The 20,523-nt window shown below is 45.4% G+C and overlaps 1 protein-coding gene across 2 annotated transcripts in view; it reads right to left on the bottom strand.

Moving 5' to 3' along the window:
- The window catches only part of COL20A1 (collagen type XX alpha 1 chain), a 55,456-nt gene that overhangs the window by 12,105 nt on the left and 22,828 nt on the right, over nucleotides 1-20,523 (bottom strand). For both annotated transcript variants that reach the window (XM_075020855.1, XM_075020862.1), the window contains 11 exons: nucleotides 14,838-14,980; nucleotides 14,016-14,145; nucleotides 13,657-13,713; nucleotides 10,830-10,868; nucleotides 9,096-9,234; nucleotides 7,224-7,366; nucleotides 6,747-6,856; nucleotides 5,815-5,973; nucleotides 3,705-3,782; nucleotides 2,991-3,077; nucleotides 754-807 (listed from right to left, as the gene is read on the bottom strand). In XM_075020855.1, the coding sequence (XP_074876956.1) occupies nucleotides 754-807; nucleotides 2,991-3,077; nucleotides 3,705-3,782; nucleotides 5,815-5,973; nucleotides 6,747-6,856; nucleotides 7,224-7,366; nucleotides 9,096-9,234; nucleotides 10,830-10,868; nucleotides 13,657-13,713; nucleotides 14,016-14,145; nucleotides 14,838-14,980 (1,139 nt within the window). The remainder of the gene's footprint in view (nucleotides 1-753; nucleotides 808-2,990; nucleotides 3,078-3,704; nucleotides 3,783-5,814; nucleotides 5,974-6,746; nucleotides 6,857-7,223; nucleotides 7,367-9,095; nucleotides 9,235-10,829; nucleotides 10,869-13,656; nucleotides 13,714-14,015; nucleotides 14,146-14,837; nucleotides 14,981-20,523) is intronic.

Raw genomic sequence — 20,523 nt, 5'->3', positions numbered from 1 at the left:
CACTATTTGCCTTCCCAAGCAGAAGGTCATCCCTGTTATTCGAGGTGGCCAGAGAGCAAAGGGAAATGTTCCTTAACCCATGGCTGAGATCTGCATTCATTCTCATTCCTTCCCCAAAATCTCTCCCCCGTAACCATGCTGCTTCCCCAGATGTTATCCCAAAGAAGGGGACCAATAATCTGGTCTGGCTCTGCCCGGCGTTGATCAGTGAAGCAGTGAACACTTGCACCAGGGCTTGCCCCCATCCCCAGGATTTGGAGATTCAGACCCAGCTGTTCCTTTTGCTCACCTCAGGGCTGCACCTGAAGGCTTTGTGTGGTTCTTGCTCTGCTTCGGTCCTCACGCTGCTCTGCCCCAGAGCATTACCACTCTGTCTGGTTTAGAGGCTTGGCAGCCAGAACAAGCAGAGCACAAAGACTGCCCATTTTCCAGCAAGGCTGCTTTCAGAGAACATTGCTGACCACATTCATTGCATTAATTCAGCGCAATCAGGCTCATCATCTCAAATTCCAAATCCCAACTAAGCACTTAATTAATAATAAGTGATCCCATGCCCCTCAATGCGTCAGTCCTTAAGGCTCTGTTCGGGCTCTGCTTGGTGCAGTGAGACAGCCCCCAGCCTAAGGAGCCCAGTTCAGACCAGGAACGGACACATCCAGCTGCACTAAGAGAGGATTCCGCACTCCAGCATCGTTCCTCTGACGCAGCCTGAAGCAAGCAAAGCCAGAGGTAGTGCTGAGCATCAGGACTCACCTTGGGTCCTGGCTCGCCCTGCTCCCCTTGAGGTCCTCTCCTCCCAGGGCTGCCCTGCCAGTAGGACACAAAGGTGCTGTTATGAATATCATGATCTTTATTGCAGTGTCACCAAGAGCCCAGGGGACAGAAGTTGGTGCACTTTGCTGTGCACATTGAAGGATGTTCCCTGCCCCAGAGAGCTCGCAACCAATGGAGAGAAGAAGAAAACGAATCAAGTCATCCAGCAAATGTGGAAAAGGGGAGAAGAGGGGAACAGCACAGCCCCTCCGTGACAGGCGGTGGGTACACTGCGCTCACCCCCGGCAGGGAGAGATGAAGTTTCAACCTGTTCAACCTCCTCCCTCCAACTCCCCCAGCAAATCCATGCTGAGACAACATCACGTGTGAATGTGGAAACACACTCAAGAAGAAAAAGAAGAGGCGCTCACATTTACAACCCTTTGGGACTATGTTGGGTTTTGTAATATCATCCTGAGAGAACAGACACGTGCTGAGATTGGGGACAGCAACCAGCTCTGGGGAGACCTGGCTTAACTCTGCATCACTGCTGGATGGAGAGAAGAAACCAATCTTCTGGCATGAACCAATGTCGTGTGAACTTTTGACATCTTAATCTGAAAGTTTCTTCTCCTGAATCTAAAAAAACAATGGATTTGAATTAAGAAGCACAGGCAGGGAGCTTTGGGAAAGGTGCTTTCAGAAGTGCCCAGAAGCTCATTTCAGAAGTCAGCTGGACCTGGTCAAAAACACTCATTAAGAACAGTGATAAATACAAGGTGGGACATAGTCTTGCTAACTGGAGTTTTAAAAATAGCAATGAGTGCTCTTGTAACTGCAGGAAATTACCAAGGGTTTAGTGGAGTGAGGATAAGGTTATGTGTCAAAACTGTATTTTCTTCTAATGCTTAAAAGAGTCCTGCTCTTTAAAGAGTTGTACTGCGGAGATGTTTAAACCACAGGGCAATGCAAGCTGGTAATTATGCACTTAGGATATTGAAGCAAACTGTGATAGTGGAGTGTACTATGTAATTAAACTTCCACCGGAGTGAACACGTAATTACTCTGCAATGAGGTGCTGTTCCTTGCAAAACATGGAACTGAATTCACAGTTAAACCACAGTAATGCAAGAGGTGATCTGAAACCTTTTCACTTGAGAAAGGAGGCCAATTTTTTTAACAGTTATTTTCCAGGAGAAAAGCACCTGGAGTGGCTGAAATGGGGTGCTGTGGACAGGTTGTCAGGTTTTGGCTGCCTTGTGCAAATAAAATGGTTTTCCCCAAACTTCCAAGAAGCAGACTTTTTTGATAACTGCTTCCTGGTGTTTAACTGGAATATTTTCTCCTGCCATTTAAGTCCATGGTGACTCTCCTGCCTTTGTAATGGATAGGGAAAAATACTGCATTTGCCCTTTATCTCTGAGCATGTTGCATACTTAATGACTGTTAGGACTCCCCCCCGCCCCGTTTCCTCCAGGGTTTTCTTGCAGGACACGTTCACTGTAAAGAGAGAGCGCTTTGAGAACAGGCAGGATTGCAAAGTCTCCCCTTTCTCTTTACGCTGCCCACCCACACAGACACTTATAAGGCTCCTGCTTAACACAGAAACCAGATAGGAAGGTTTTGTGGTGGTTTTTTTCATTTACAAAGAGTTTCAGAGCCTCCAATCCATGAAATCTCTGCAGGCACCGAGGGTGACCCGTCCTCCTCTCCTAAGAGGATTAACGTGGCACCAGGAACTGCTCAGCCTGTTCCCAGCTGCAGCTGTTGCGTTGCCAGCTCACCATCTCCCCATTTCATCAGTATCTGGAATCTGAAGAGCACCTCAGCCTTGCCCTGGCACGAGGAAGACATCAAAGCTCCCTAAGATAGGACGAGGGGAAACGGCCTCAAGTTGCGCCAGGGGACGTTTAGTTTCTAAATTATGAATAATTTCTTCACCGAAAGGGTTGTCAAGCATTGGAACAGGCTGCTCAGGGAAGCGGTTGAGTCACCATCCCTGGAGTTATTTAAAATACGTGTAGACATTGTGCTTAAGGACATGGCTTAGTGGTGGACTTTGTAGCGTTAGGTTAACGGTTGGACTCAATGATCTTACGGGTCTTTTCCAACCTAAATAATTCTAGGATTCTAAAACCCTGTGAAGCCCCAGTAGCGTTATCCTCATGCTTGGCATGCCCAAACAACATGAAGCAACACCAGCGTGTGCAATATACTGGTTGGAAGGGTGAACTTACAGGGGGCCCTGGAGGTCCAGGCGAGCCCGGGCGGCCAGAAGTACAAGAGCAGGCAGGAGCTAAGGTTGGGCAGGTCTCCTCGTCCCTCTGAAACAAAAGCAAGCCAAAGTGGCATGAGCAGCAGCGTAGCAAGAGCGGGCTGGATCACAGTTTTCAGTGTTTCAAAATTCAGTCTTTCAGTTGGAGAGAAGCAGAAATTTTGTCTACTCCACTGAGAGATTTCTGTGAGCAGTTGAGCGGTTTATTTTTCTGTCAAATAACAAGGTTAGACAAAAAATATGAACCGGCCTTGCCCAAAATTTGTATAACACATACTGGAAGATTATTTTCTCCTTGCTAATTATTCATACACCCCACAAAGCACCTTTCTGTGTTGAGAAGAAAACTTGAAAGGAAGAGCAGGGGTTGTTGTGACTCAGGGCTGAGGTGGCAGCAAAGCTGCAGGACTGTCAGGACTGCTGTCACAGATGAGGTCGTGACAGGAGGGATATACACTGCACTGGGATATGGAGTTTTCTTTCCTTTTGAAGCAAACACAGTTTTGTTCACTTCTCCAAGAACCACACAGAAGTTATTCCCAAGAGAAGAGGGAAAAAACCCATGGTTTCCCTCCTGAGTCTATGAAAATCATTTGCAGTGTCAGTTCAGTGCCATGGATTCGTTCCATCATACCCAGCTTCATGCCAATTAGCAGAGTGGTCCCTCTTCTCTTACCAGTGCAGGGAGATCACAGCATCTGTCTTCCTCTGCCCCCACGCTGCTGCACATGATCTGCAAAGACTGCAGCTGGAACTGTGGGAAAAAGAGAGTTTGACAAGAAAATAGCATTGGCATACATGGTCCATCACCAAATCTCATGACATTCAAGTGCTAAAAACAATCTTCAGTGATGATTTGACACAACTTTTCCATGTGGTCCTAACTATAATTTTGTCCCAAAAAGCCACAACATGAAAAATACCCCTGGGCATTGAGTGTTTTCCAAGCCCTCAGGTCTCTGCGTCTTGCTAAGTACATCAACAAGCAGCTTCACACCAGCAAAAGCCAAGTCTCCCATTTACTCACAAACCTGCAATAGCGGGCAGGTTCTCAAGTAATTGGGCTTCAGCCCCACCAAAATGTGAAAGTAAACTTTGCTTTGCTCCCCTTAGGGGCATGGAGATAGGAGTGGCAGCAGCATTTCCCAGGACAGAGGTGATCCCCTCCCAAGAAACCCCAACCTGTCTCTCTCATCACATCCCTCACAACTGCCACATCTTCCCGTTCTGATTAACAAAGGAGCACACACTGCACAAAGCCAAACCAAAATAATGAGGCAGAGATTATTTTTTTCTTCCCTTGACACCATTTCTCATCTTTTTTTTTCTTCCACTCCATGCATTTAACAACAAGCAAGCTGTACAGCCCAGGGAGTGTGACATGCAGCACACAGATATAGATAAGCCCTGTAGATCAAGCAGCATTTAAAGATATCTTAAATTAAATAAGGTTCCACAATAACCAGTAATGAGACACTCTGTCTTCTCAAGGGCAGCAGAGCCGTGCAAGACGTGAAACTTTGCTGAGCTTGAAAGGCAATGGGAATAGGGATGGCATGAAGCTGTTCATTACTTAGCTAGAGCTGTCTAGCTAAGCTGCTAGCAGGGAGAATTTGGGAGGGACAAGGAGAGCACAGATTCCTGCTTGTCAGCCACAGGCTTGTAGTCAAATTGCCACAGAATTTATTTAGGAAATAAGTAAATACTGGTTGAATACCACTGTCCCCTGGTTTGTTATACAGCTGACCCCATATCTTACAGGCAATCCCAGTGTCCACTTTTTTCCTGGTATATCCCAGACATCTGCTTCTCTCTTTGCAGTTGGGGAGGCATATGAGACAAACTGGTTTTACTGTGCTGCTTTGAGGCAAGGGAAGTTGTAAATCAACTGATGTGCTGTTTTCTCCTGGACTTCTACATCTAAAAGCAGAGCCAAGGAGTAAAAGCTTCACATGGGTCATGAATGATTTTCGACAGTCCCACTAGCACATAGCGAGTGATGAACTTGCCCCTTATTCTGCATGTATTTAACACTCCTGTTTTGTGGACTAAGCATGGCAACAGACGGCCAAGCAATGGCATACATGGGTGTTTTTGCCCTTAGGACCAGGCACTGGGCTGTCACAGGGAATGACGCCGAGTCCACACTTTCCCTTATTCTTTCCTCTTATAGGGAGCGGGCTCTCTGCAGTGCTGTGCAATGCCGTAAGGATATACCAGCCGGCTGGCACTGAGTGTTTGGGTTGGGTTTTTTTCAAGTAGCAGCTGACAAACAGCTTATATACTGATGATTGTTTTCCCATCATTTGCATGCAGATAGGCAAGCCCAAACACGCCGGAGACTGAGGCACATCCAGCCCTGTTGCCTTCAGTCACCGGCATTTCCCGATATCACTCGGTGGGGGCTGACGTGCACAATCTTCCCTTGCAGAACAATTCGCAAACCCTCCTGTCTGCTTCAGCATTTTAGTGCAGGATCTGTGCTTCCCTGGTCCCCAGACGATGCAGCCAGCCGAAGGCACCTCCGGGACACGTTCGTGCTGCTGCCTCTGATCACAGACCTCAAACAGAGGTAGGAGGCGAGGGGGAGAAACACCGCGCTAGGAAAGCTCATTAAAATCGCAGAGATCAGCGGGATCAGGGCACGGTCGTGCGTCACAGCAGCGTTTGGAGGCATTCGGAGCGAGAATGATGCGAGGCGGCACTCCTCTCCATCTGCCCACCCTCGCCAGCTCCAAAATCGAAGCCCCGCCGCTCTCCGACAGCACGCACCGCTGGGGACTCACCGACGCAGACCCGCTCCTGGGTCCTCTGGTCCTCGTCACTTTTCCCAGCATGACGAAGCCGGCGGTGGAGATGCTGCCGACGGTGTTGATGGGTTTCTCCGCTATTTTCTTACAGTCCAGATAGAGTTGGATCTTGAAGTGGCTCACGGCCACGTGCACCTGGGCAGCAGGTGGAAAGAGGCGGGTTGGAGCTCCGCGACGAGATGAGGGAGTCTTTTTAAAGACAGCAATGCCTTCTGCCCAATTCCCAGACTGCTGCTGTTACTGGTGGTGTGTTTTTAATGAGCAAATGGATCAAGGGGGCTCAGGAATAAGTTTCAGTATGTGCTATGTCTGCTGTGCAACACTGCACTTTTCCCTGAAGGTCCCCTCACCCCTCCTTGGGAGAAGCCTTTCTGGAGCTGTAGTATTAAATAATTCAGTTTTCAGAACTAGCTGAATAATGAAACTGCCTACAGATACTGATAGAAAGTGCTTGCTGCTCATTTGAGTGGAATACCTTTGCTCTGAGGACATAGATGGCCAAAAAAGTCCCCTGTTACGAGTGATAAGATGGCTTTCGCACAAGGTTGGATTTTTTTTTTCCCTTCCTTCCAGCACTAAATGGTCACCAAAATCCCAAATTCTAAAAAAATGATTGATTTTTCAATTTTTTCTGATTATTAAGACCTACCCCTCCCCTCAGTTTTGGAGTTCCTGGGGAGAAAGGGAAGCAATCAATATATGGAAACCATATTTTGAACACAGGATGAACCTCAATTCGTTACAATTATAAACTTCAACATATCAAATAGGTTTGCCAGTTCCCCAGCAACTCGGATGCAAAGCCTTTGTATAATCACTCTTCACTTTGAATAATACACATTGATGGCATAATACTCCCAGACTGGAGTGAGATTGTGAGCCACATTTCTCCCTCTCTTGATAAGGACCTTATGGAAGCTCCCATAGAATATCTTCTTCACTTCCTGCTGGTCAAAGGAGACTTCCTGTAAATCAGCCTTGTAGTCATGATTGAAATAGGTCAAGGATTTCTTACTGGCTACAGGGAAAATAGGACAAATGACAGCTTAGAATTAAAAGAGAAATTGATTTCACCCACATACGAACAATAGTAAATAAATAGGCTTAAACATGGTGAGAGATTTCAGGTGTTATAATGAAATTCTTCAAAACAATGGAAAAGAAAAAGAATATGTTACAAGTAGAATAAAAACAAAAATCTGTCTCTTACTTGCACTAGGCAGTATTTAAAATGTAAGGTTGGCAGCAACAACAAAGCTTCCCAAAAAACTGCTGCCGTACAACAAAAACATTAAAACTTCCCAAGTGAATGCCCAAATGAGTTCTGCTGCTCGCAGAAATGTATGCAAATACCTGAATTTAACGTATTCAACAAGAAACCTTACGGTCAAGGTTAACACCGAGAAGGGGCTGGAAGTCCTCATCTGTTATTTGCCACACAGCAAAGGGCTCCTTGGGGCTCTCGGGCAGGAGGCGCAGGAGGATGCTGATGGTGTGCTCGGGTGGGATTGCAAAGAGGTGGACATCACTGGAACGAGACAAACCGAGCAAGCATCAGTGGCTTCGAGCAGCGAGAGCCAGAAGACAACATCCTACAGACGGGACTCATCTGTTGTGTTTCTTGGACAGGGTGGCCTGGACAAGCATCCCTCCCCAGGAGCTGAAGACGATAGGGCAGGAGAGAGCCTGGCCCCTATTTTGTGCATCCCTCTCAGGCTTTTGAAGCCTGTGCTGAGCGATGAGCCCTCAAGGGCCTTCGCTTCGCGCCGGGGGGCATATCCAGGTGGAGCAGCCGATGTCAGTCCATCACTGCCAGAGCTGCCTCGGGGAATGCCAAGACACAGCGAGCGCAGCCTTAATGCTTTTCAAAAGAGAGCCCAGCAGTAGCTTACAAAACATCCCTGCCAGGCTCCAAAACACTCCCCCAGGTCTCCTGTTCAAGAAGGAGGAATGGTCGTCACGTATCACGGGGTAAATCTTTAAGCCTTGGCAGAAATCGGTGTAAGTGCCCTTCAGGGATAAGCAGAAAGCACCCTACGGGTGCCCGCGTCCCAGCTGCAAAATGTGGGCTCAGTGCTGGAACTCAGGACCATGCAGCGATGCCTGTCAGCATCTGCTGGCACGACCCAGCTCCCTCTGCAGCCACCGCCAAACCCATCGGAGCAGAGTGGGCAGGAGCGGCAGCGAGAGGATACAAGGCAACGAGGAAGGTCAAATTGGTTATGCCTGTAATCTGAAACAGGACACATTTGCATGGGCATATACACAACTCATCAAGCATCTTTTCAGGACTGATTCATAAATAATGCCAGGTTCTTATTTCTCTCTCTGTTTCTGAAGGAGTAATGTCCTTGGAAAGGCATATGTATCAGCTGAACAAAAGGATTTGCCCATAATTTTCTGAGTATTTAGACCAAAGAGTTCTCTGGTTCTCCCCCACTCTGTTTACTCTAAGAAGCTTTGCTTCTTCAACTAAGATTAAACTGAGCCAGTGCCTCAGTAATTAGGCTTTAAACAAAGTAACACTGAATGTCAGGAGTCAGATCATTCCTGATTTATAGTTGCAAAAAATGAGTGAGGTGATGGGAGCTGCCTGGCCTGTTTGGGACCCTGCAGAGAAGCCTTGTACGCAACAAAACAGGGTCAAGTCACAACCCAGTCAGTGGTTATTCCCTCTCATCAATAAAGACCAAGCTGCAGAGAGCAGCTATGAGACAAATATTTTCTAAAGCAAAGATCTGTCTCCAAACCAGAGATGCTGGGGGAAGGGATTGAAGACAAAAATGTGACCTCAAACTGGCATCACCAAAGTGTACGTGGTTGTGGACAGAATGCCTAAAGAATGGTGCAGCGTCCAGACATGATGTGATCCTTATGTCCATCACAGCAACTAACACTGCTGGAAAAAGTGATTTTGTAAAAAGGAAAAACCTCACTGTGAAAATGTTTGGCTACACAAAAAAATATAATGAATACCCCTATCGCGTCCCCTTAACTTCTGCCTGACGTATTCCCTGCTCATCTTGAGGAAAGTCAGAGGTTAATTTCTTAATATAGTAAGGAAAAATACTCTGGCATTCTTTTCAGTCTACCTATGGTTTGATTTAGCTCATCATCTTTATCATTTCATTGTGAAGTTTCCAGTGGGGCTGCATCATTCCTCCACAAATCAGTGATCTTCCTGTGCTGTGAGCATAGCTAACATGTATGCGTGAGACTGATGATGATGACGACACCGGTCACAGCTCCACTCCCACCTGGTCCTCAGGGTGAGCTGAGTGTCTCTGAACAGGGTGAAGGTACGGGAACCACTGAATATGAATGGCTCCATAGCTACGCCTTTAATGGAGGCGTATTCCTTCTCTACCAAGCCAAAAACTTCCATCATATCAAATCCTGGAACAAAGACAAACAGAAAAATAAGTGATTAGAAAAGAGTGCAAAAGAAGCGTGATTGAAGAGCAGGTAGAATTAGCCTCTAGCTAGCATGGAGAAGGCAATAGGAGAAAATCCCATAGAAACCCGGACACCAACAAGGCTGCGCAACCTCACAAGAAACCTGGAGTGTACTTCATAAGTGGCAGCCAAGGAAAATAGTTTGTGTCTGTACCCTCTGTACACATTTGCTGTAATTTCCTCCTCTTGGAGAAGAGTAGACTAAGGATGGAGACTTTCACAACTGTGTTTTCAAGTCTTCAGAATGAAAAACATATGAGAAAGAAGTTACTCCAACAATTTCTCCTTTTCAACTAGATGCAAAAATATTATCTTCAAAAGACATGGAATCAGTCCAGTAATTGCTAGTAGGGAGAGAGAATTATTTCTGCTCTGAAATGACTTGCATGTAAGAGTCAGAAAAATTAGGAAAGAACTTTGAAATACGAGCATTTCCATTTCTCTCTATTTTCACGAGACACCCAGGGGTGACCTGCCTTATGCGGTCTACAGAGATTCTCCCTTGACATCTCTGACATCGCCTCCCTGGCTCGTGCAGCTTCATCTCACTCTCCCAGCTCATCGTTAAAGCTCCGAGTCATTTTCTCATTTCAGTTTTCTGTTCAGTAAGACAAGATCTTGCAATTGGGATTCTTTTTTTAGTTTATCTGAGTTTGCAGCAGGCTGGGATGAAGGAGATAGCTCGTTCTTTAGCAAATGGAAAGGCTACAACTTCATTACAACGCGGTGCTTTCAGTCTGGATTCCCTCACCCCTTCACCGTTCACAATCTTTTGTAGTTTCTTGGCTTGATTTTTTATTTTGCCTGGGTATTGGTCCAGGGTGCTTTTTTTTTTTTTTTTTTTTTTTTTTCATTTTCCAACAGTACTAGGGAGTTTGCCAAAAGAAATTACCTACTTGAGAGCCATTTATCTCTGATATGAGTATTTCTCAGTCCCACCCATATCACAAAGCTCTTCGGGAAGGAGGTGATATCACTTTATAACCAGCTTTATAACCAGGACTAATTGCTTTCTAAGTAACAAATACATACAGCAACCCCAACAGCATGAAGAGGGGTTACAGCATAGACAGGAGAAATGAGAACTTGCTACCCTAGCAAAGTCCGTACACCCTGACTGCAGAGAGCCCTTTGGGTATCTGTAGCTCCTCTAGAGGATGCAAAGGTGATCTTGGTGATGGACTGAGTTTTTCTTAAGGAGCCTATTTGAGTTAGGAATAGAAATCCTCTTGAAATGCAACAGCCTTTTGAAGCCTAGCTTCCTTAAGGCCAGTGAAAATCCTGGCATTAAGCACTAACAGCTGAGAGCAGGAGCTGGTGGAACAGCAGGGGCATAGCAATTCAGTTAGTGCAGAATACTCTTCTACCCGATAAAGGAAATTTTCCTATTTTGGTTCTCAGACTTCTCCCCTTTCCCTTAGGACAGGGAAACCATTTTCCCCCTGCTCAGCTCTTGCATATTTCTCAAAAGCCTACACCAGGTAGTGTTTTCACATTCACAGCCCAGCACCACTGGGGTTGATATGCTACTGTACCTCGTACGGAGCCTTTGGTAGAGCTGATGGTGGGGCAGGCTGTGAGAAGAAAAGAAAAGGGAAAAACTGTTAGGGAAAAAAAAGACAGTAGGGGATTATGGAAGCAAAGTAAATACAGTTCCTCTAGGTAGAGCAATGGAAAAACAGCGAAACAGAATATTCTAGAGCTTAATTCAGAGCCTGGTCTTTAGCTTTGTTGATATATATATGGAGAGAGAGAGAGAAAGAGAGAATTTATGTTTATGCAGACATAAAGGTCGTTCCTTGGCTTGCCCATCACAAAAATAAAAATACTGTCTTTCATCATCAAACATCTTCATGATCGCTTTCTTTTGACTAACTCACCTGGCACCTTACAATATGAAATACAAGGGAGCATCATGTTCTGCAAGTTTCTCTTTAAAAACAGGCATCAAAACACTTTTTTTTTTTTTTAAACAGTGCTTTTACTGCAACATGCACCTTAATGGTGTTGTAAGGTAAAGATATCTGCAGTTCCAAATTTGTACCTGAAACTCGAAATACACACAGAAAAAAAAAAAAAAAGTATCTCAGCCTGAGAGTTGGGCTTTTGAACTCTTTAGGGAAACACAAAGAGTTTTGGCAAAGTTTTGCAGTTTGCCTTTCAGAAATTCCCTTGATGAATCCTCTAAGATGCAAAGGACAGAAAGCAAAACCAGAGGAGAAAAGACTGGGATGTGAAGCTGAACATGAGGCACCATGGTTATGAGCACTTTCCATTTATAAGGCTCAGGTAAGAGGGTGTTTCAGAAAACAGAGCACGAATGCTACTTTCAATTATCTGCTGCCATGTAAATCCCAGGCCATGGATGCCAGATGGAGCTGGGACAAAGGGAATGCTTGACGCAAAATGAGAAATGTCCCTGAAAATCAAGGACACTTGACAAGAAGGGCTATTTCATAAATGGTTTTCTAGGTCATCAGTATAATCGAATCTAGCAGATCATTATACTGAGGCTTCGTTATAGCCTTGCTATTGCTATTCTTGCATCAATGCCATTTCATACCTCATCAGAAAAGCAGGGCTTCCAATTTTCCATACGTAATTTTTGTAAAATGTGTAAAAAATTTAAAGAGGGTGACTTACCCTCCTCAAGGCACCCGAGATTCCTAAGTCTATAGGAGATTCAATGCCATTCTTCATGATCAAGACATACATCAAAGAAAGGGCACCCAAACCTAGTACTCTGATGGTCATGGGACTGCTGAAGCCAGGAGTTAAGCCACAAAGACCTACAAGTTGCCTTGATCTCCATTATTCAACCTGATGTGTAGTTTTATGTGTACATACCATAATTCCTGTAGAATTGGGTATAAAACTATTGAAGGCGTCTATGGAAATCAGTTAAGAAATCAGTTATTGAAACTTGAGCCTCAAAACCATCTCTTTGGGCTTGACCAGCCTCTGGTTTTGGAGCAATGTCATACACCCAGGATGATCTGACTTATGTCTACAAGCTATACACTGCTCTCTCCCTTCCCCTCCCAGAATCCAACCAGCTTTCCAAAGGCATTGCTCAGAATTGAAGCATGATGAAGAAAAAAAATAAAAATAAATCCCCCCAAAGTTATATAAGTGGGCTATAAACTTGCCCATTTACCAGGTATCTGACTTTCTTGTTTGGGAGTCAGGGAGTTCCTTCTGACCCTTGCCCAGACCCCAGGGTCCCTCTTGCTGTCATCCCTGGCAATCCTCACCTCCTTCCCAGGCTGAAGGCACTTGGATTGCTCACAGCTCTTTGATCTGGCAATGCTCAGCTTAGGCAAAGCATATTAGAGTCAGGGTAAGGATCCTTGGCACTGGCAGTATGCATTTCTGTTTTGAAGATTTTTTCTAGACTTTCCAGCCTAGGATTCCTGCTGTCTTGCTGTTCTCTCTGTTTTTTTATTTTCTCCCCAGGTCCCAGGCAAATGCAGTTATTCGCTATACAATAAACATTCACTCCTGCAACATTAGACCACTTTTCCCAATAATTTGGTAACATATTGATATTTGAGTCTTTTACTGCACATCAAACAGTTTTGCCAGCATTATTGCATACCATCCTTATTACTTAAAAAATGTTACTTTATAAAATATACAGAATTTAATATTTGTCCTATTGTCTCTTCAGCTATCATAGCCAAACAGCTACATTAAATTCTACAGGGTGACTCATCAGCCTTATGGGAGGGTTGTTTTCTGCTTGAAAGTTCACTGGACTTTTCCACTGTCTTCTGAACACCTATAGGTTTCCTCAATAAGCCACTTGAAAACTTAGTCTGATATGCTCTTTGCTGGGTACAAACAAAAAATTTCTTACCTAATCTGCTTCATTCTTCCTTCGTGACTTTCCCTGCCTTTAAAACTGAAGTTTTGTTTAGAATCATTTCAAATAGACAGGAAAAGGCATTACTGCCATAATATCTGTAGTCTAATATTTGCTTCTTAACCACTTTTTATAACCCTGTTAATTCAACATTTCTTCCTAATCCATTTAATAGTTTGCTTTATATCAGCATATGAGAACATATGCTCATTAAATTTAATAAGGGACTTCAGAGGGAACTTTAATTTAAAACATGTCAACATTCCTTTTGCTCCATTTTGGTCAAGTTGTGTGGAAATCCTCTAAAAATACTATCAGTCATTTTACTAAGTGAGTCTGATATTAAGAAGTTATATGGTTTCTGGCTGTCCTTGGACAGTCCCCAGAGGCTTCTGTCAAGAAATGACATACTCACTCCCGCCTGCCCTGCAGAGCCCACACGGTGCGATTTGTTACGGAAAAAAACCCAAAGCAAGACTTTATAGGAGGTGATTTACCCTCTGGTTTAGATGGAACGAATCCTCGTACCGAAGGGAATTTAGACAACACGGGAGCTGAAAAAGAAAGCAACACACACGTGAGCTCTGTTATTCAGGACGGAGATGCCTGGCTCGGGACCCGGGTGGTCACCAGCCCTTCCCGGTCATCCTGGAATTGCAAATAATACAGGGGAGGAGTGCAGAAGTTGAGGCAGAATTTTCCCTTTTCAAGGCTAGTAGTCTGCCCTGCTGAGCAAAACCCTGGCCTTGCCCGCAGCCCAGGGCCAGCAAGGACATTGCTGCCCTGGTAGAGATTGCCTCGAGACCGATGGATGGAAAGTTCTGAAGAACGTGCACGTGCTGACTGATACACTTACCCGTCCGGCCTGTCGTGGATGTGCTCTCGGTCTCTCCCGTGTAGTGGATGGCAGAAAGAATCACCTTGTAGGCTCGATCAGGCAGCAGCGACTGCAGGGTCACGCTGTTGCTTTTGCCAGAAGCCATGATCTACAGTGGGGTGGAAAAAGAGCCTAACATTTGGGCAGGCTTCCCGTTCTAGCTCTTGCTCACACCCCAGAGTTACATGGAGGGGTTCTAGTGGGGAGTCCTGGGACAGCGGGGCTCAGGGCAGCACCCCTGCTTAGTTCAGGCAACGGTGGAAGCAAGCCGAGGAATCCTGGCTATGCATTGCCATCACACCGGTCATGTCCAACAGAAGAGTATTTCCTTATGTAAAGACCCCAATATTCCCCATGCAAATGGGTCAGAAGTGCCTTGAAACATATTCCCCATGCAAATGGGTCAGAAGTGCCTTGTAACACGGTAACCAGTCTGGGTTTGGGTAGAAAATCTGGGTTTTAAAAGGTTAATATTTAACCTCCCTAAGTCAGAGGGGCAGTAGGTTTATCCTCAACTCCTCTACCTCCGAAAATTCCCCACCTCAGTTCAGGGAGGGGAGAAAGCTGCATTATTAGCAGCTTTGATGGACACAAATATCTTAAGTGCAAAGAAGCCTGGAGGTCCTCTTCACAAAGCAACACACCAACAAGTCACAGGAAGAGATTTATTTTTATACTCCTGCGAACCAGCTATCCTTATGGTAAACCCCACTGGAGTGAGCAGAGCTCCCCTGGGCATTAAATTGTCCCCATGTCCCTCTGGTCCAGTGCCTGTCACGTACAAAGGAGCTAGAGACTTACTGTTTGCTGAGCACCGGCATCAGAAACAGGGTTGTAAGTGATTTTGTAGTGCTGTACGCGGCTGTCGGGGGGGGTCCAGTGGAGCTGGAGGCTGGTGGGGGTCTCAGAGTCAATGAAGAGGTTGGTGGGTGGGCTCCGGGAATCTGCAGCAGGGATTAAAGGTGAACGGCATAAAAGGCAGGTAGTAATGTCTATAAAAAAGACCAGCAGCACTTGCTTCCAAGCCCGTTTCTGAACGTTTCAGTGCTCTGCTGTGCTGTTAACCAACTCTCAGAGAAGAAGCAGTCACCTTGGGGACTGGGCAAGAGAGAAAACAGATTCTAGAGGGATGAGGATTGCCCAAGTACAACACAGTGCAACTCAAGCATTCAGCAATTCGAAGCTTAGGATATGGGAAAAAATCTTGGAAGGGGGGAAGAGTCCTGGAAGCAAAAGGAAAAGAGATCCTTTGTATACACCACGGACAAACACCAAAGGATTCCCTTCATAAAGATCCAAACTGCAATTGAATTTCATCAAGGATCTGGAGACACACTGGATGACATCTTTATTGTCAATTAAACCTGGATCACTAATCAAAGTTGATCCATCATAATTTCTAGTATTTTCCGGCTTTTTCTTTCTGTTTTAAAAATATTCTAAAAAAACCCAGAGCAGCCAGCACACAACAGTTTAGTCTAGCGCTTCTCACACTAACACCCACAGCCTCGAGGAGGGGATCACGTACGGTGCCTGAGCTACTCTCCCTTTTCTGGCCCTGCGACGTATGGCTGTATCCCAAACAGGTGATGGGCTGAGCCGTGGTCAGCCAGAAAAGGGTTTGCCAGAGACCGAAGCTAAGCAATTCTTAATTATGTAAATGCATTTCTTTCCCTGGGGTCCTGCTGTGTATCAAACTGGACCTAGCAACAGAGGCTGTTATGCTGGAGTGATTTCTCTAGGCAGGGGTTGAGAGTCTTTACGAGAAAAGCAGAGGGGGCTAAATCCATCCGCTGTTCAAACAAGGGGCTCAGCAGTGTGGGGTCATCTGCTCCCGGAGCTTATTTCCAAGCAGTGTCTTGCTCAGCGTAAGTGTATGTGTCTGGCCTTGAACCCCTGCTGGTGTGAAGACACAGAAGCCTTGCGCAGAGCAAAGGAAGCATTTTATTCAGAAGGGACTAAAAATGATGGGTGAGCCCTAAAGACAGTCAAGGACACACACCCAGGCTATGAGATTTCTATTCTGCGGTTTTACCTGTAAGGCTCTTCTGCCCACCCAGCAAAGTCTAGGGTGACCTTAGAGCAGAGGTTAAATGAAGATCATTTGCATCTTCATTGATCCTCCTTCCCTTTTCTGTATAAAATGAGCTTACCTTCACTGAAGCTGAACCAAGATTGCTAGCAGCTGAATCAGGCTGGAGGCTGTTGCTGTGCATCACCGCAAGGTAAAGCAGAGAAGAAAACAAGTGTGGGAGGTAAAGTCACTTCAGCAGCACTATTATTAGTGCTGTGCTATACGTCTGCATCTTTGCTGGCTGCACTGGCTATTTCCTTCAGCTGAGGTAAGTGGAGGCTCTGTTTAAGTGAACTTTAAAGGGAAAGTTAGGGAAAGTCTTCTGAGTTGGGTTTATTCTGGAAAGCCCCCAGGCCCGGCAGAATTTGATGGCATGGATCTGACAGCCAGGAGAAAGGTCGCCTCGTGATGCTGCCCAGGAGGAGAGAAGCATCTCTGACACAGAGGACACCACCTGTGTCTTCGATTAACTCTTGAACCTCTCTGCTCCTCCGTAGGAGGACTCCCAGCCTGCTTGCTCTGGGGTCTAACCAGCATCACAGGCACATTTTCAAATAAAAGTAAAACCCTGGCGTCCACTTCATCAAAATACTCATCTGCAGTGATTATATAGGTCATGTTTTTTCCCTTGCTGCCATGGGTTGAAGCTTCTTCCCCACATTTCAATCTTTTTTATTTGCAATGTATGCTTTGTTAGGCAGAGCTCATTGAGGAGCTGGATAAAGAACTTGAAGACATTTATCAGCCCCAGGCTGGAGATGCTGCTGGCACAGCTTAGTTAGAGCAACAGGGCACATAAGCACTTTGTAATCCACTTCAGTGCAAAGTCAGCCAGGGTAGCTCAGCCCAGCTTCAGCAGCAGTTCCCATCCAAACTGCTCTCTAGCTCTTTGCACAGAAGAGGATGAGACACGCTCGCGTGCTCTGCCCCGGTGGCAAAAACTTCCAAGAGACACTTTCTGAGCAGATGGGGAGGATGGGGAGGAGTAACATTGCCAAATTTGGGAAGATCTTCCCCAGTCCATATTTACTAATTTTTGTCTCATCTTGCCTAAGCTGTGGGACTCCTTTCATGGCCCCACCTCTGTGGTTCTTATTCTGATGGACCAACAGACTACATGGGCTGTCCTATTGCAGCCTGGTCCATTTGTCCCTCTGCCTGGAAAAGCCCATGTTAGCAAACAATTGAGATTCAGAAACACACCTGGGATATGGTGGCTTAACACATAACCATTTCTCCACTGAGCCTGGGACACAATGCAACTTCACTTTAAACTCCAGGGTAGGATTTGAGCTAAGCTGAGCAAGGATGGAGAGCGATACCTAACCATTTATGGTGACAGCATATTTCAACTGACAGCTTCAATAACTTGTTATACTGCTGAAATTCAGTTATATATAAAAAATACCTTAAAGGGCTGCCCTTGCATCCAGGTTCCCAAGTCATGTCACAGCCCTTTTGCTGTGGGGAGAGCCCCTGTGTCACCGTGGACTGCTAACATGTCCTGCAACCCTCATTCACATCACTCAATCCTGGAAACACCGTGGCAAAGAGAGACCCCAATATCCTTGTCCTTCAGAACAAGCAGGTGACTGTTTTATTTTGTTTGAGCTCCTTTCCCTCAGCCTGGATGAAACAACTTCCCCTCAGTACAAGAGACGTCACTGTCTGCTTCTCAGCAGGATGAAAAGCCACCCCTTCCAGCATCTTCCGAGGATTATTGCTCAGCAACACCTCCGTGTCCCAGGAGCTTCCTCTCCCAAAGACCATCTTCTGCACTCCCACTAGCTAGCGTGAAAGGTTTGTATCTGTTTGAAATACCACTAATGTTGTTTATTAATATGACAAATGATCGTCATGTAGAGCCTTTGGTCAAGGATAAGGAGTTTGTTACACTTGACAATTTATAGTAACGTACTGAAAGGAGAGCTCTTAAACCGAAGGAGACTTCAGTCTAAATATAACAGAGAGAGAAGAAACATCAGAACCATGTTTAAGCACACAGTAACAACTTTGTTTTCCTTGGTAAATAGATCAGTGCGCTTTTATTCCTGCTCTGCTTCTTGGTAAGTCTGCAGAGAAAGGTTTGCTTATCTGGGTTACTGAAAAATAATCCTAAACTTTTTCTTTTTTTTCTCTAGCTGAGACTAAGAATTGAACAAATACCACTCACACCATGCATTTTGTGAGAACTAAAGCACTCCCTTTGGCACCAGGTTTTTGCTTGGGTTTCAGACTCGTGTAAATTAAGGCAATGGCAGGGAGGGACCAGACTGATGGCAGGAGAGAGGGGGTTGTCAGCCCCCCCGCACTAGCACAGCAGCGGGGAGGGGTGTCCTCCTCCTAGAAGGATGCCCAGACCACCTGGCACTGGTCATGGGAATGAAATTAAGGTATCATCTCAGTTATTTATGTTGCAATGATCTCACTCCACTAAATAGTTAAATATTCAAATAAATAATAATAATTTTTTAAAAAGGCTGAGGACCTGAGTTTTTCCAGCTACACATCTTAACTCCAAAAGTATTTTTTACTCCCTCTTGCTCTCTCTGAATATTTAATTACACCATTACAGCTTAAACACTAAGTGCTAAGCTAGATAAGAAGATAAGGGGCCTGCACCATATCATTGCCTCCAACTTTTGTTCCTTTTCCAGCTAAAGCTTCAGCCGTTTTAAGTTGAGTTCATAAAGACATTGGGGATAAATCTCAAACCATAAGTTTGAAACAAATTTTCTTCTTACCAGGAAGAGGAGAAATCTCATCCCAAGCCTACCAAGTGACACATCACAGCGATGAATGGTTTTGGTTTCTATAAGAGGATGATGTTTCTGATGACCCGTTGTCTGTGAGGGACTGGTGTCTGCAGGGTCCCTTGAGTATAACCCATTCGGCTTTGAAATGGGTGTTTCAGGTGGGGTGAGAGGGATTAGTGGTCCTGAATAAAATGAACTTTGTGTTCTCATCTCCTGCCCAGGGCAAGAACATGGTTCCATTTCACAAAACCAGCATGCAAAGAGCATTGCTCTGACCTGGCATTTTTTTTTTCCCTTAACCTTCAGAGCAGAATGTATTCTGGGGAGGATGAAGGACAGGGAGAGAAGCTTGTGTTATCAGTGCTTCCTGCTGAGTCTCACTTCAGCCACTGCCCTTAAACTTCAGTGTTTCTTGCAAAGTCTACTGAGACATTTTTAGAAAAATTTTGTAACTTGACCTATTCCTATATAAGAGGATGTTGCCAAGAGAGGAAAGAGAAAAGCAGTGATGAAAGAAGAGTGGTTTCTCAACCTCCCCTAACACGTACTTTCCGTTTTGTTCAGCACAGCCTGATCACTGCTATTCACTGGGTTGCAACCCAAAGACTGCCATCCTGAGGAGAACCAGATAGCTTTCATTGGTGTTCCAGCCCCCAGAATTTCATTTTACAATGAAAATTAGGGTGGAGAGGGCTCAAAAATCAAACCAAGGGTTTGGGGTTTTCCAGATAGCAGAAGAGATTGCCATGCCCTAGGTGAATGAGTTACCATTCGCCAGCTCTGACATATAGACAGACCCTGTTGGACATCCTAACCACTTGCAATTGCACAGCACAAGATGGTACCTTTTGCCTGAAACAGTAAAGGTTTGAAGGATACCACATCCCAGGATTTTCCAGAGTCCTGCCTAGTGCCACATCTTCCCATAGGTCCATTGCACAAGCCTTATTCAATTTGCTGGCATCCCCAAGTGTCCTCTGACCTGCCCAAGATCAGCCCTGCCTCCTGAAAAGCATCAGCCATCCCTTCCCCTGTGCCATTTCTCCCCTGTGGGCACTTCTTTCTTTAAACATTAAAAAGAAAGAACCCCCATCAAGGACATTGATTGTACATGCAAATATTGGCGCTGAGAAGTGCGTGGCACTCTTCTGACTGCTCATGCAAACCGACCAGCAGCACCCAGGCACTGAGACTCCAGTTTGGCTGCCCAGCTGCACACCTGATTTTTTTTTGAGCGCTTTGCTTTCTTCTTGCAGCAGGGAAAATTCTGACATCCCTAAGGCATCCTTGTTCCTGAACAAGGACAGCAGCTGACAAGCAGAAGTCAAATTGCCTTCCGTGTCCCACCGGGGTGCCAACACCAGCAAGGACTGGCTTGTTCAAATATGCCTAGAAGGGCACCGTCACATGTCATTTGCAGTGGGCTGAGAGAGCTCCTCTGACATTTTGTAATTCATGGATTAAAGCATAGCCGTTCATTTTCCAAAGCCTCTAAACAGCTCTGATTGTCCCTTTATCATTGTATACCTGTAGAATGCTAGTTTGTTTTTTTTTGTCAGTACACAGCTTCTAGGTACTGACCTGAAGTAGCTTTCTGTAAACAAATGTAATTATTACTCATTATTATTAAAACCTGAGCTTCTTATTCCAAGATTGC

The sequence above is a fragment of the Buteo buteo genome, chromosome 2 (assembly GCF_964188355.1).
Source record: "Buteo buteo chromosome 2, bButBut1.hap1.1, whole genome shotgun sequence".
NCBI lineage: Eukaryota > Metazoa > Chordata > Aves > Accipitriformes > Accipitridae > Buteo > Buteo buteo.
Note: the sequence above shows the minus strand (reverse complement) of the source record. Positions and strands in the feature narration are given on the sequence as shown.